This window comes from Poecilia latipinna, unplaced genomic scaffold, assembly GCF_001443285.1.
Source record: "Poecilia latipinna isolate Pla-1442-1.1 unplaced genomic scaffold, P_latipinna-1.0 Scaffold927, whole genome shotgun sequence".
Lineage (NCBI taxonomy): Eukaryota > Metazoa > Chordata > Actinopteri > Cyprinodontiformes > Poeciliidae > Poecilia > Poecilia latipinna.
This window is the reverse complement of record NW_015113543.1, coordinates 102,744-118,877: the sequence shown is the minus strand read 5'-3', so window position 1 is coordinate 118,877 and position 16,134 is coordinate 102,744. Positions and strand designations below refer to the sequence as shown.

At 39.9% G+C, this 16,134-nt stretch overlaps 1 protein-coding gene across 5 annotated transcripts in view; it reads right to left on the bottom strand.

Annotated features, from left to right (window-relative positions):
* Nucleotides 1-514: 514 nt before the first annotated feature.
* The window catches only part of add2 (adducin 2 (beta)), a 27,533-nt gene continuing 11,913 nt past the window's right edge, over nt 515-16,134 (bottom strand). For 4 of the 5 annotated variants that reach the window (XM_015049117.1, XM_015049114.1, XM_015049115.1 and 1 more), the window contains exons 3-15: nt 15,832-15,973; nt 14,278-14,429; nt 14,053-14,133; nt 13,095-13,244; nt 12,840-12,983; nt 12,585-12,683; nt 11,652-11,828; nt 9,082-9,330; nt 7,536-7,652; nt 7,364-7,450; nt 7,063-7,189; nt 4,031-4,114; nt 515-1,762 (exon numbers count right to left, since the gene is read on the bottom strand). In XM_015049117.1, coding sequence (XP_014904603.1) covers nt 1,503-1,762; nt 4,031-4,114; nt 7,063-7,189; nt 7,364-7,450; nt 7,536-7,652; nt 9,082-9,330; nt 11,652-11,828; nt 12,585-12,683; nt 12,840-12,983; nt 13,095-13,244; nt 14,053-14,133; nt 14,278-14,429; nt 15,832-15,973 — 1,869 coding nt within the window. In that variant the 3' untranslated portion in view covers nt 515-1,502. The remainder of the gene's footprint in view (nt 1,763-4,030; nt 4,115-7,062; nt 7,190-7,363; nt 7,451-7,535; nt 7,653-9,081; nt 9,331-11,651; nt 11,829-12,584; nt 12,684-12,839; nt 12,984-13,094; nt 13,245-14,052; nt 14,134-14,277; nt 14,430-15,831; nt 15,974-16,134) is intronic. The other variant, XM_015049118.1, reaches the window with a different exon arrangement.

Below are 16,134 nucleotides of genomic sequence, written 5' to 3'. Positions count from 1 at the left end.
TTGCGTGTATTTATATACATTTATATGTATGCATCTGTAATTTTTGTGTATAAACATTTTTTGTATATAATTCAGATTTCAAGTTGATTTCAGCTCTGTACTGTTCTCCTGTTTTGTCATCTGTTACTCTTATTTGGTTCTGTCCACTTTCTGCCTTGTGGGACTAATATAGGATAATCTTATTTTATAAACTGATAGTGGACTAATGCAGTTCATTGTGGGATTATCAGTCTTTACTGAATGGCAAATAAGCAGGGCTCCATTGAATACAACTAAAACTAGAGATCAAGGATATAAATACTGCAAAACCATGTTGATACGGACAAAATGTTCCTATGGTTAGTTCAATAACATCAATATATCTTGATTTTTATCATTGGATTTAATAACGTTAATAGAACTGTCATTGAAGCTGTTACCTTGTTGTTCCCAAGTGGTCTGAGGACTTGGCTCTGCTAGAGTTTGGTCAATTTAACGTACGAGGCAAAGAGAGCAGACATACACACATGGAGGCTTCGCTCGGCGGACTTGAAACCTAACTGGATCTTTAATGACTGATACATTGCAACCTTGCAACACTCACATATACATTCTTATAGAAAATTAATTCAAACCAATGAGCCACCATCATACATCAGCAGTTTGATAACAGCTACTGGTTCAAACAGAAAAAAAATATTACTTGGAAAGAGATCTTTTGCACATGTATGTTTTAAAACCAAACAAGAAAAGTGGAATGTTGGGTACCCTCAGTATATTCCGATTGCAATAATGAGCAACCTTTTTTTTTTTTTTTTTTTTAGATTAACCTTTGTGGTTAATAACAGCTAAAATTGCAGCTTAACTTGTAGCTAGGCGACATTTCCCTGCTTTCCGTCAACTCCGCACAATCAATAGCTATCAGTAGATTTCTACACATACTGCGACTGTCCTCACAGACTAAACCTGCAACATCTACATGATAACTACAACCAAAGGCTAAGAGAAAATGTATAATGATGAAAGAATAAGACGTGCAAGAACATCGATCTACCTATGTTAAGTGCTATACATGAATAACACACTTTACCTTCCAACGTGTATTGTCAGAAAAACTAAAGTGTCACTTATACAGGATCCAAGTGACAGGCCTGCTTTGAGTGAGGAAACATGGTTGAATTCCTGTACAGTGAGGTGAAGTGACAAACTGATAGTGGCGACTTGTGGAGTACAGAAAACCGTGAGAGTGATCGAAAGTAGTGAGTCAAACTGGATGGCTGGGCTGTGTCCGACCTGGATCAAACAGTTGGTGAAAGTAGTTACAGGAGCTCTTTAAACTTACTCGATGAATCACCACAAACATCAAATTCGGTGGCTAGCAGTGGCACTCTTAAGATACCGTGTCTGGGGGTTCGACATTGAAATGGCTCTGAATGATTGTGATGCGGTTCCGTCGACTGCTCCAGTCACACGTGACGACCTGTGGCGCTTCGCCGAGGCCTGACGTGTCTGTGGGACCCGTCTCAGGTCTCTACTTTCTCCTTCTGCTTCTTGCTCTTTTTCAGGAACGATGGCGGCTTGAACTTCTTTTTCTTCTTGGACGGAGACTTGCACGGCGAGCCCTCAGGGGTCCCGCCCTGCGGTTTGACTGGTGGCGTGGCGGGAGTGGAGGAGGTGTCGTTGGTCGAGAGCGCCTTCATCCCTTCCTCCAGTTCTTTAGTCACCTGCTTCTCCTCGTCGCCTCCATTCTGAATGACCGGAGAGTCGTTGTGTACCTCCATCGCTGCAACAGACGGTTGAAATGGGAGCAGAGAAAGCATCAAAGAGTAAGCAAGCGTGTACCAGAAGCTGGGGTTTGGTGCTGCTGCGGGGCAGCATGCAGGTAATGTCTGCGGATGAACATCCTCGCTTACAGGACACGGGTTTTCAACTGGTTTCAAAAGCTGCGCTTCCATTACAAAACTGTCAATATTCTGCTAATGTCGAAAAATATACAATGTTGCAATTTTGTTGTTAAAATTAAGTAAGAAACGCAATTAAAGTTTAAAGTTTGTTCTTGCGACCTTTAAAGGTAACTTTAAAGGTAATATTTAAAGGTAGGTCATCATCCTCCTATCATTTCCTGTCGTCATTGTCTTTTCCTCATTCACTAACATCCGGTTGTTTGTTTGACTTGTGTGATGCGAAACAGGGTTTCCATTGCACTAATTTTGATACAGCAGAAAAACCACCTCATTCAAGCACACTTTTTTTCCTCAAAAACACACAATATATTTTAAAAACTGGAGTGTTTGCATTAGGCAATTTTATTTTTCAGAATTACAATTTGCTCAATTATATGGTTAATGAAGATGCAGCTAGTATTCCGCTAATGTAGATAAAATAATTTAGTAATTGCAGTGTTTTCATTAAAGAAGAAATGCAATTAAAATCAAACATAAATAAGTATATTCACACGATAAGCCACTAAGAAACATGCTGCCCCATCATGCTCAAACTACTTCCCGTTTTCTTCTTCGTCTCACGCGAGCGGCAACATCCGGTTGTCGATCATGTGGCTCCATGTGACTGAAAAAAGTGTTTCCATTTAAGTTTTGTGGCAAAACTTTTTATCAGAAAACAAGAGTTTTTTCGAGATTGCCACATTTCCATTAAGAAAATTTATTTTCGATATGTCAAATTGCGCAATGATTTGGTCAATGGAAAAAAACGCAACTAGTGTGGAGCAACAGGACCAGACAGCCGCTAAAGGAGAGAACACAGCAGCTGAAATGTGCCAGCGGTCATCCATCATACATTTTTACTAGCTTTATATTTACACATTTGCACATGTCGCATGCTTCATACTTTCCTACATATGTTGGATATGCTTAAATCGAATATTTAAAGGTAAAATGTCTCCCTGAACAAACATTACTTATACTAGGAACAACCGACAGCCAAAGTTACTCCTCCAGCCGTCCTAACAGGATCTTCTGTTCAGCACAGCTCAATAGAGGAACATGGATGAGGTCAAATCAAAATCAAATGTTCCACATTTGTTGCGTTATAGATGGAAAATTTACCATTCTCTATTTGGATAGAGGTAAACTAGCATCATACACTAAGGTCCAATTCAGAAAGTGTTAAATATCATACATATAATCCTGCAGAAGCTATCTAATTAATAGAGTCCACCTGTATGTAATTTAATCTTAAAAGTAAATACAGCTTTTATGTTATTTTCTGCTGCTACAGCGCCATCTGCTGGTAAACTCTTGAATACGTAGACAATTCAATAAATTAGAATATGGATTGCCAGATTAAAAATACCAAACTTTAAGAGGATTTTAAACATACTTTATATTAAGTCCACATTTCTGTATTAAAAGTGTATTTTTATTGGTGTGATGTCATATTTTAATCTTAAATGTCATGTTTTCATTAACTGGGGGCAGGAAATCGCCTCGATTGGGACCATACAGTTTGTTCAAAGGAAAAAAATTATTGAAACTGTAAACAAAAACATGAATTTAAAATGTGGTTTTCAAGATTTTTTTTTCAGTTTCAGTTTGCCATTCTCTATTTGGATAGAGGTAAACTAGCATCATACACTATATATACTGTATATCTTTTTTTTTTCAGTTTAACATTTTTCTTCAATTAAGTTTTTTTTTCTTTTGTACAAGTCCCCAATTTAGCTCCACAGATAATTACTGAAACAAATGAACTTTTTAATAATATTCTAATTTATCAAACATGACTGTATGCTTCCAAATTTAGTCATTTTTTTGTATGAATAATTAGTATAAAAATAAGTCTTTCACTGATTATTACTCAAATTATTGTTGATTTAGTCCTGGCTATGTTGCTGCTGTGAGGAACCAGGAAGAGGAGGAACGTTGCTGTCAGAGGCAAGAAGCAGAGCTCAGACATCTGAGTCCATGAGAGAAAACTGAAGCAAGCTGTGTGTCAGAGAAATGGTATGGAAACCAAGCTGGACATTACACACACACACACACACACACACACACACACACACACACACACACACACATCTGCCAAGCCTCACCTGAGACAGGAGGGAGGCTGACTGCAGGGCCGTTTGTAGGGGAGGTAGCAGGAGGAGACTCCAAACCATTCTCCACCTCCTCCCCTACAGTTACACACACACACACAGACACGCAGACACACACGCACGCACAGAGACAGACATTGAGGGACAGTGAGCATCAGCTGAGCACAGGGTTAGATTTGTGAAGCAAACAGCTGTGAGAACAAACTACACACAGTTACGACACAGTAACAGATGAACACTTGTTTGTTTCAGCCTTTAAATACACAACACACCTTTTATCCTTAGTTCGCAAAATGTTGTTATAAGTTAGATCTAAAAATGCAGTGGTACTTCAAACCTATCCAGAGATAGAATTTTTAAAAATATTTTAAAATATTTTTTCTATGTTTTTTTGCCTGTTTTGTAAAAAAAAAAAAAAAAAAAGCCAGCAAAGTGAAATATTTTTGATGTGGGTATTTCAGCCTTGACCAGGTCAGCAATGAAAGATAACATTGATTTTTATGCATGATTATTTTTATGGCAATCATAAAAACTAACCAAAAACAGTACACTCTTAAAAGTGCAATAAAAATTCAACATTTAATTGTTTGCTTTTTCCCCCCATTTTCACTGCATTAAATCTTTTCAACAGCTTCAGGATTTTGGTCCTCCTGATACGGCTTGGGTATTTTTCTAAGAAACATTCAGCTTGATTCTAAACGGCACTATTTAGAGTAAAATAAAAACCAACTTGACATTTTGAGCTCAACTAACTTAAAATTTAAAACGGTGTAAGCAAAGTACTGTGCAACACTACAAATGGTTTTGCAGGTTTAAACATTAAGTTATAGTTCAGCTAATTTGATAGCACAAAACAATGTGTTCATCATTCACACACTGATATCACATGAAGTAGTTCATCTTTTACAAAATGGACTTTAACCTTTTAGGTTAGATAGGAGCAAATCTGGAAACACATTTTTTTAAACCAGACTTGACTCTTTCATTTTTTTTCTTCTGGACCTGCAAAATAGTTCAAACAAATATTTATTGATCAGGACCAAAAGATAAATGAGCAAGAAATGGAAAATTTCATAGAGTCCCAATCAGAGCTGAGTGGATTTACAACGTAAGCTACGATGGATGTTCAAACCTCAGAAACTAGAATTATTTGGACAGCAGAATCACATTAGGAGGAAGGAAGACAGAAAAGAACAACATGGAAGAGTCGGTGGCAGAACTGGAGGCCTCTTTGTTTGATTTGATTTGTGTAAGAAGCCCTTGAAGTTTCAAAGTTTGGATCTCTGGTTCATCCATGTAGGACTGGATGGACTGGAGCTCGTTATGCGTCTTGAAGCTTTGACCGACATGAATGAGTGAGAGGTGAACACATCACCAGTCCATCACAACACAACACAACACAACACAACACAGAGACACACGAGCATGCTCACACTCACACTAATGAAGAGTCTCCATTTAACCTTGCAGACATATTTTTGGTCAGTAGGAATCAGCCAGTCTGTGCTAAGCATAATGTACAAACACAAAATGTCCCAGCTCCACTTCTTTAGCATGGAATACACTTGTTTTACTTTCTTGAACATCTTTTACTGATTTCGATTTTTATTTGGAGAGATCTGATTGTCTTTACTGCTGCCTAAGATCTAGATAAGAAACACCAGGCAGCAGAAAGAAAGACTGAATTTGAGACGATATTTAGTCTTTAGCTGATAAACTTAAGAGAACCAAACTGGATGGATGGACGGACGGACGGACGGACATAAGGGGCAGTTGGGGGATTTTACTGAATTACAATCAAGATGAGCACAAACAGATTTTTGGCTCTCTAGCGTTAACCCCGTAATGTGTTTTTTCCCCAGAATCCACCTGTACTCATATGGGTTGGCAAAAGAAGTGGTGAAAAAGAGCGTTGTCCAGCCAACTGTAATACATTTGCACTTACCCATGATAGACACAAAAAAGCTAGCTAGATAGCAAGGGTGTATTAGCATCTAGCTACTGGTGGCCTCAACCTCCTGGAGTTACAGAATGCAAAGAAGATATACGTGTGTGTGACTCTGACCTCTGCTTGACAGAAACATCCTACGAGAAAAAAACTACAGGAGTTTAAATAGACCCATGATTTAAGACCTCTGATTAACGTATTTGATCCTCTCACAGTTTGAAGACATGCGGTCTTTTGAACCTCACAAGCTTTTTACTTTGTGCGCGGTCCACCGGGGTTGCACTGACCCCAAGTGCGCTTTCAAAAGGGTTTTTTTTGAGCAGCTTGGGGAACCGACAGTCTGACGTGACAACCAACCAGGCATTCCTCCTGAGCGTTGAATTGAAACTGTTATTTTGTTATTGCCAACTTATATTTTTATGAATTTAAGACATTTTAAAGCCTTAATTTTAGACACGATTATAAGACTTTCTTTAGGCTTTTTACTGTGTGGACACCATGATGGATGGATGGATGGATGGATGGATGGATGGATGGATGGATGGATGGATGGATGGATGGATGGATGGATGGATGGCTGGCTGGATGGATGGATGGATGGATAGATGGGTGGATGAAAACAGAACAAGGAGAGGTGGTACAATGAAAGACATTTATATATGTATGAAAGTGATGGATTTTGCATATCTCATTGATTTTACAGGACATCGGAAATAAACACCTACAAAAACACGGCACAGGTAAGTTATAGAGAGGCTGTCAGAGAAGTTAAGAAATTTAAAATGTGTAACACAAAATTAACAAAAGGAATTATATTTCCTTTGTGATTATTACAAAATAAAATAATCTACTTTCAGTGATCTGCTCTTCCTTTCTATGTTTGCGGTGCAATAAACATTTTCGGTATCATAAATGAGACAATATTCTTATCCAGAGCTGCCATCTGCCAAGTGTGACATAAAAATAATATCCACAATATGCAGGTTAAACTCTCCTTTAAAGGCGTAGTTCAGGATTTCTTAAGAGTTGTTAAATATATATAAAGCCAAGCACAAACACTAGCTAAAGTAGTCGTTACCGTCGGTCCCTCCGTCCCGTTTTCGTTCCACCTCCTTGCGGTACTCCTCCAGCTCCTTGTCGGTCAGCTCGTTGAACGGATTAGGTGGTTCTGGTTCTGGTGGAACTTTGGGTGGGCTCACTGGGGTCTGATGGACACACACACACACACACACACACACACACACACACACACACACACACACACACACACACACACACACACACACAAACCCCAATAAAATGCTTGTTTTCATTCACGGTCAAAGGTTGAGAGGGAATTAGCTTCAAGGTTTCAGGATCAGAACCGGTGGTGCCGGTACCGGAGGGCTGTCGTCTGTTATGACGCTTGCGAGGACTTGCGACTGCGGTCCTGCTGTCTTCATATCCTGACGGTTCTGTTGTCGTATCTGAGTGGAACATGATGGGATCTGTGAATAGGTTTGGTTCGTGGGGTGGGGGGTTCGAAGGGAAAAGGACGGAGGACAGACTCGCCTTGTTTCGTGTCTCGATCACCTCCTGAGGGTTGGTGAACAGAGGCACAAACTGGTTTGGGTTCTCTATCTTGATGGCTGTGCTGCCAGCCTGAGTCAGCTCTTCTGCTTTCAACCACTGCAAGAATAAATGAAGGAAGGAAAGGAAGCAGGGTTTAAAAAAACAAGCAGAGTTAAGAAATGCATAATTAGCCACCTGCTGTGTCTATTTTAATTTAAAAAAAAACATAAACAAAGGGGATTTGTGAGCATGTAGCATGTTTGGCCACAAGAGGGCAGAGTTGTATATCTATCCAAGCTGATGGGCTTTCCTCTGCAATGCAGAGAAGACGGTGAAGAGGATGGGAGGGACTGTGAAGCTCCTCCCACTGATTTGAGACCATCTCTCTTCTTCTTTTTTTATGTAACTGAAACTTTTTTTTTCTACCTGCCGAATCCTGTTCAGGGTCACAGGAAGTGTCATGTTTCCTTCAGAATATCTGAAAACAAAAATAAAAACCTCCTGACTCAGAAAAAGCATGAAAACAAAAGTCAGACAGAAGGTTGTTCACTCCTGGATGCAGAAAAATCTCAGTGAGTCCACACTGATTATATTCCATATGTGAGAAAGATGCTGAGTCACTATGAGTCACTACTTTATCCTCGCTGCATCATCAAAAAGCATTTAACACTTTTCCCCTTCATTCATTTCACTTTTTATCCCCAGATAGTGATGCTCCTGATCTCGCATCCTCTTTTTCCTGTAGGTCACAGTGTTTATGGCCCAGTCAAAGGAAGGGACTTTATAAATGTTCTCCTGTAGAATAAAAGCACAGGAATGCATGTGCAGTAAAGTGTGAACATTTTCCCATTTTGTTAGGTTGCAATCACAAATTTCCAATGCATTTTATTGCAATATCAGATGACAAATACAAGACAGAACATAACTTTAAAGTAAAAGGAGAATTATACATTTTTCAAAAATGACATACATATAAAAATCAAAACAGAGCGGCGTTTTCTAAGACTTTCTGAGCATGTTGCTACCAGCTTAGCACATCTAAAATAACAACTGAAAAAAATCTTCAAAACATACACAAAATTTTACATGAATTTAGATCTGGACTTTGACTGGGCCATATCAACACATAAACATGCTACTAATTGATATTGTTTCGTATCTCAATAAGTTTTAGCTGCAATATGTCTGGTGATACTTGCAGTTTAATTCAGCATAAACAGTTTTAGAAGGAAAAGAGGTGTTAATGTATTAGAATATAAGAATATACAATTAAATCGTTTCAATGCCAAACAGCAGACATTTACCAGAAAACACCTTTAAAAGAACATTGTAGTTAAAATGGAAATATATCAAGAAATTACATATTTTTAATTTATTGAAAATCAAACTGCATGTTTTCCTAATACTGACTTTCACTTTGCATGGTTTAACTTTCACTACTTTCCTGATGCTTTGAAGACAGTGAATGTGAAAAAGCTGAAGGAGGTAGGAGTATTTTTGCAAAGCGTTGCATGTTTAAAGCTGATATTTATGCCTAGGAGCTCACAGTGGTGCGCTGGTGTCCCGGGCTCGCCTCCTCCTGGCTGACTTTCTGGTAGGTGTTGGGAGTGTTGAGCCATCGGGTCCTCTCCTGCTGCTGACGCTGGGCAAACGGGTGCTGCCTCAGAGCCGGGTGGACGCCATCGTCATCAAACTGGTGGAAGACCGTTACTGTCGCCGGCACCTCCACCTCCCTCCGTGTCCGCGTCCGCTCCAGCAACACAGGGAAGCGGTAGGCGTAGCCCGTACGATAGCCCTGAACGCAACACCAAAAGGAAAATATTTTAAACGGGCAGTGTTATGCATTGTCCAGGCACATAATGCCATTTTATAGCACAATCAAGCAACTATGTGTCCTTCGGTTGTTGTACATAAAAAGAAAAGACATATATGTCAAATATGACTTCGCCTTGAAATTGGGTCTCCGTCTCTTTAAAAACTCCTACTCTTTCTGAAACTCCACCTTCAGGAAGTCATTACATCACTCCTCTAAATCCTTTAACAACATTTTTTACCAGTGTTGCACTGAGAAGAAGCTTCTATAATAAGATAGCAGGTGTTTGCAAATTGCTGCTGACTAGTCTGAAGGAGCTGAGTGAGGCAGAAGTTCAGAAACTACAGCTCTGAGGAGCAGCTTTGACCTCGAAGGCGGGGCTAGGCCCAACCAGGCGTTTTGCACAGCTGAAAGGTTGCCATGGGAGATTAAAGGATTTCTCAAACATGCAACAAGACAACACTTCAGGTACGTTTATGATGAGGGAATAATGATAAAGCTCAAAAAAGTCGATTTTACACAACACTGCCCCTTTCAATTTGAAGTATGCACTGCACGGCTGAACTAATTTCCTAAACTTTTGCTGCAATGTCATATGGTTTAATAATGTTGCTCCAACAACAGGATCACCTTTTTATTAAGTCATGCTTGTGGGCAGCTAAAACCCTTTTTGAAACTCGTCTGCACTCAGCCTGCTGGCTTTTTGTGGTTTAAGCTTTCAGCCCCTAAAACAGTGTTCTGTGCTACATTAGCCTGCTGGTTCTGCACACTCGACACTTCACACTGCTGTGCTTTAAGAGTTCAATTTGCAAACCGCAAGAAATCTTTTATTCTTTTTTGTTTTGAAGCATCAACAGAAAATGCAGCAAAAGTGCTTTCCACCACACTATAAAATTGATAGCAATGCTTATAGCAAGCAGCTAAATGCTGCCACGATGGCATGACATCATGGAGAGATTTACTAAAATATCCACAGAAACACAAACAGTTAACTGTAGCAAAACTGAAAAATGCCAAATTACCAAAAGTTACATCAAAACAGAGTAAATTTGCTAGCATTAGCCTAGCATGTTAAGCAAACCACACAGCAGGAAAACAACAGCACTGAAGGGCGACATTTTGTTCACTGAGATACATGATCAGAAATGTATTGGGTAAAGTGCTGTTGGAACATTATTAACCGGGTTCAGCTCATACTTATGCTCAGATTAGCATTAGCTTTGTTAGCCAAAGCAAAATGCTGCTAGCTGCATTGGAACAAAACGCTGGATGCTGTCAGAAAAAAGAAAAATAGAAGAGGTTGTTGCCTTTAGATTTACTGTCTACACAACATCACTGATTAAATACAGAGCTCTCTGACTGCCCTTAAAAGCTACTGAGTTTTTTCAAGCACATCCCTGGTATTGATTTTATTAACTTTAATCAAGTATCTGAATGGGATTTGGCTTTAGTTATTCTTAATAGATTCAAATCTCTCAGAAAAACAAATCCTGATCCGTACATCCCTACGTTTTTTATTTTGTCACATGGCCAGATGAGTCACAGAATCCTAAAGGTTGTTCTGTATTTTGTGGGAAAAGTTTAAAGCAAAATCCCAGCAGAGAAAATGATTTTACTTTTAAGCAGTTTAGCAGAATAAAAAGCTTCAGGGTGTCAGATTTTAATTCCAGCAAGAGGTCAAAGAGGTAAGCTGGGTGAGTTAATAATGGGTTGTTTAAACCCACAGCAGTACTCAGATAGCTTGTGGTTCATCAGACAGAGAAGGTTATAATGTTCAAATCAAATCCAGGTTCTTCGCTGCAGCCTCAGCAAAGCACTAAACCTCAAGTTGCCAGGTGAACTAATACAATAAGAAATTAATCGCATGACAAATTCAAATGAGAGCAGCAATTTTCATTCTCATGGTTAATAATTTTTGAAAGGCGATTTTGTCCACAGAGTCATCCGATCCATTTTATTTATGGCTTTGGGTGTGTGTGTTTTCTATTTCCATTTTATTGTTTTTCGTTGTCGTGTCTCATTTTGGATATTTGAAACATCTTCCAGTGACCAATATTAAAGTTTGTCTTTGACAAGGCGAACTTGCATTATTATGCCACTATCAATATTTTACTTTAAAATAGTCTTAAAACAACAATATTATTGTTGATCAAAATAATTTCTGGGATAATTTATCTGTTATTATGACAGACCTAGTTTTTTTTTCCCTTTATTAAGCAGATAAACCTCGTTGAGCTCCAGATCTCATTTACAAGAGGGGCCTAAATAAAGTCCTGACGTTATTTAGTTTATCCGTTGCTTACCAGATTATCCAGAGTCCTCATAAGAGCTTCAAACTCATGTTCCCCAGTGCGGCTCTTATGCAGGGGCCCAAAGGTGGAGCCGGCCCAGCTCACGGTGCCGGTTGGGTTGGGTTTATGGATCGCCCGGTCCAACATAATCAGGTTGTGCTCCCCTCCAGAACTACACAAAGCTGACACCTGCCAAAGACAAACAGGCAGAGCTAATCCAGCTGAGACTGATGTCTGCAGACAGTTTCTGTAGAAGAAGGCACGGCCTTGGTTAGAAAGAAAGAGCTAACCACATTTTCTGTATGTTCCAGAATCAGCCTGGCATAAAAGTATCTTTTTAATACGTTAAAACTTTGACCATTAAGAGCTTTATCCGTAATGAACGAGCAGGGGTTACATAGACGAGAGGACAAAGCAAACCATCACTTATCATGCAGGTAAGGACTGAGATATTTGTCAAAGGATAAATATCAAGATAGATACTTGTCAAAGGAGCATAAAGATTAGGATTGGGCTATAATAACTATGTAAGTTACTGTCAGTCAATGCAACATACGTTAATATTAGGATTGTTTTCACAGACTGGAGCTAAAAATACCTTCAACCTAACCTTCCTCTCACTTTTCTTCTCCCTCTACTTGTGACTCCTCTCTAGCTTTACTTCACTCCTGACAGCAGTGAAGCACACAGTAGCCAGCTTTGCAGCCAGACAAGCAGGAACTGGCAGTGTTGGTTTTTCAAATGAAAGTACATTTTAATGATTCACGACATGAATTAATTTCAAACTCACTTCATTCTGAAGGTGTGGCGGCTTTTATTTGACCTTGATGGTGCGCCACGATCAATTACGTGTTGAGGAAACTCTGGTATGCAGTTTGTCATACAGTAAGTTTAAGTTACTACAGTGTTCATACAAGTATTTCTGAGCCACTTTGCGAGTGGTACCTGGATCTGGCAGGCTGCCTGTATGTGGTAGATGGTGTAGAAGGCCTCCTCCATCGATTCCCCCAGAGCCACGATGCCGTGATTCCTCAAGACCAGAACCTGGCAGAGAGAAAAGCAGCGAGTAGCGGTTCAGGTTTCAATCACTAATCCAGCGTAAGAATACATCACCTCTGCATTCAGCTCTACAGCTCGATGGAGGGGGTGGAACACCAGATCAGTGTCTAATTCAGTCTGGTCTCTTGTGGTGTTGTTCACCTTACAAGTGGGTCCTAAGCTTTTCTGCAACTCCATCCGGTCCTCTTCCTGCCCCACTTCGCCATTGTAGTCGTAGTAGGCCACGTCGCCAACCAGCAGAGCCTCGTGGGACAGCGGCAGCAGGCCGCTCTTCATCGCAGAAACCTGGAGACGGTAGACTGTCAGTCTCAGAGGGTAATGGACGTTCGCTTTTCCTGAATCCGGTGTCAGGTGTCTATTCTGAGTGAGTCGGCAGAGTAACTGTCACTGACTCACCGCCGCCGTAGCAGGTGTGTGGAGGTGCAGCAGGCAGCGGACGTCGGGTCGGGCCGAGTAGATGGCCGAGTGCAGGCTGAACTTGTCGGTGTCCACCTGGAGGTTGGTGCTGCCCTTCTCCACCACCTCACCCAGAAGATTCACCTTCACCTGTTACAAATGCAACACAGCACCAACAAAGTTACGGAAGCCATAGGAAACCTTCAGAGACATGTTTCAGCTCAAGTGAAATTCCACACTTTGATTTTATTGATTGTGTTTTATGGAGTGATTTTACAACTCTATGTTCTTATTTTGATTTTCTGCAAGTCTGAAATTTTTGCTATTCTTGGCGGGAAATAATTCCAGTGCTCTTGATTTTGGTACATTTTAGAGTGCAAAAATTGGTCTAACTTTCTTTGTATAATTTTCTTATGTCAGTGAAAAGTTAGCCTAGTGAAAACCAGCTCCTTGTTCTACGCTTCACTTCGTCCAGAGGGTCTGGACCCTCAGCCGTTGAGAAACTATCGCTTCCTGAAGGCGTGGACCGTGTTGATGTTTAAATTATCACCCAGTCACTAACGTTTGTCCGTGACGTTAGAAATGCGCCAGTTTGACGCAATGAAGTTTACCAGAAATTGCCTGCGATGTAAACAACCATCCTCCACTGCAAAGAGAGAAGTGTGTTCACTCTTCCACTGCTAAAACTACAGACAGTCTACAATTTTAGAACAGCGCAGAAAATCACCATCATCGTTCTTAACTTCTGTTTGCTGATCGGCCCGGTTGAAAGTCTACAGGAGGAATCAAGTGGAATATCGTAGGAAGGCAACGGCCATTCTAGGACAAAGTGTCTTTAGCTGAAGAATATTAAACAGCAATGGTTTAGACTGACCAATTTGCAGAATTTCTATTTCACTTTTATTCTATCAACAACAAGGCATTTTCTGTGGTGTTCAGCAGTAAACTCTGGACTCACCAGACTGGATCCGGTCACCTCGCTGTAGGCCAGGCCTTCTGGAAGCACCAGGAAGTGTTCCTGCTCTTTACTCACACGTAGCTGCCAGAAAGGAGGACACACCAGTTAGAGCACCAGACAAGACAGACATTACTGGCTATCGACACACAGTTAAATGGCCTCTCCTCTTAGCACAATCATCCTAAAACCAATAAAAGCAGGAATGGAGCTGGTTTCCAAACCAACCGTGAGAAGCGTGTGGCTGATCTGGGCCCAGCCGTAGAGGTCGAAGAGTCGGTGGGTGCTGGCCAGTTTGCAGCGCATCAGCCGCTCCCCCTTCACCAAGCTGCCAGGCTCCCAGCCATGCAGGTCGTTGATGGGGGTCACCATCATCATGTCTGCCAGGAAGAAGCAAGAGGAAAATAATGAAAGCCTCTTGGTCAGCCAACGAAAGTTTGTAAAAGTGTAAATCCTATTAATTTGTTACAAATGCGCAAAATACAATGATGTGACTTTTTTTTTAATTTGGTGGGTTGATTTGATTTAGCAAATGTGCTGAACAGTTTTCATAAAATTAGCTCTTCGCAAAAAGAAGTATTGATTCAGAATGCAAGTAGATAAACTAAAAAAATCCACTTTAATACAAATATTGATGAACACTGGATGAGGCACAGCTAAGTACTTTCTGAGGTTTATACAGACATATTATGGAATATGGAAAAAACATTTTTGTAAAAGTTACATTCTGCAGCTTTTAAAGAAACATCCCAGTGCATCAAACTGCTGTGTATTAATATTTTCACACTAACATCTGGAGTGTTTGTTAGTCTGTCCAAAGCACAAAGTTCTACTCAAATCTCCTATACTCTGAGCCAAACTCCACATTTTGTGATATTAGGACAGAAAAGACTATTTTTGTCTGGCATCACACATAGATATAATTACGGTATTTTTATGTAAAAACCATCTCTGCTGTAGTTTTTTATCAGCCTGCTGAACAAGTTTTGTTTACCTCTCTGGTGTGTTTGCAAGATAAAGACCGGCCGACGTCCAGAAAATCCTGATATATACAATTACATCTAAAAAAAGCAACAGTTACATTCATTTTAAGATTTATTTTAAGAAGTCCAGCATTAAGAAATAGTTATTTTTAACAAACTACTTGTGGGCTCCTCAATTTCTTAATATGGGACTTCTTTCTCCCACAGAAAATCAAAATAAAAGTCAGGTTTTCCTACTATAATAAAAAACATGTAACTTAAGGGTTTTTTTAAACACATCAAGATTGCCAACTACTTTGTAGAGAGGAGCTTTATTCAGCCCATTTCCCTGCTGCTCTACTCTAAGCCGTCGCGTTTGGAGCTCAAAGGCGCTCTCTGAAAAAGAACTGATTTTCTTCCAGCCATGTTTTAAGCTGTGGTCGACCCATAAGGTCTCCCATTTCCTCCGATAGGAAGCTCAGCACACTCTAATTATAGGAAACACATGAGCAGGTGAGGTATAATGTTTGATTTTAGTAAATTTTTCAGGGTGGATTGAATTTGCAGGACTTTGTGCATTCTCTGCATTTTTATTTTGCTGTTTTTATCATACGATGCGTTTTTGTTTTTCTTTCTGAGACAATTCATGAAATCTGTGTCAATTTCACACACTGTCCTCTCTGAGGTGTTGCACATTAATCCCGTTTCACATTTTAATTCCACTTTATTCTGTTCTGGGTTTATTTACTTGTTTTGATTCTTGGTAAACTTTCATAAAACACATAAAAAAAAGAGAGAGAGGATTTACTGCAAAACATACTGGAAGGTGAGACAGGCAGGGCGGCTGGTGAGCCGTGAGAGGCCATGAAATCGGCGAGCTGCCTCAGGGCCCACAGATTGGATGAGCTGCCGCCCTTCTTCATCTGTTCCTGGATCAGCACATCCAGCTCCTCTCTGAAGGACTGCCAGCAGACACATCAAGTTAACAGACGAGATCTGAACCGCAGTAATACATACATATATAGACACACACACATATCTATATATATATATATATATATATATATATATATATATATATATATATATATATATATATATATATATATATATATATTTTTTT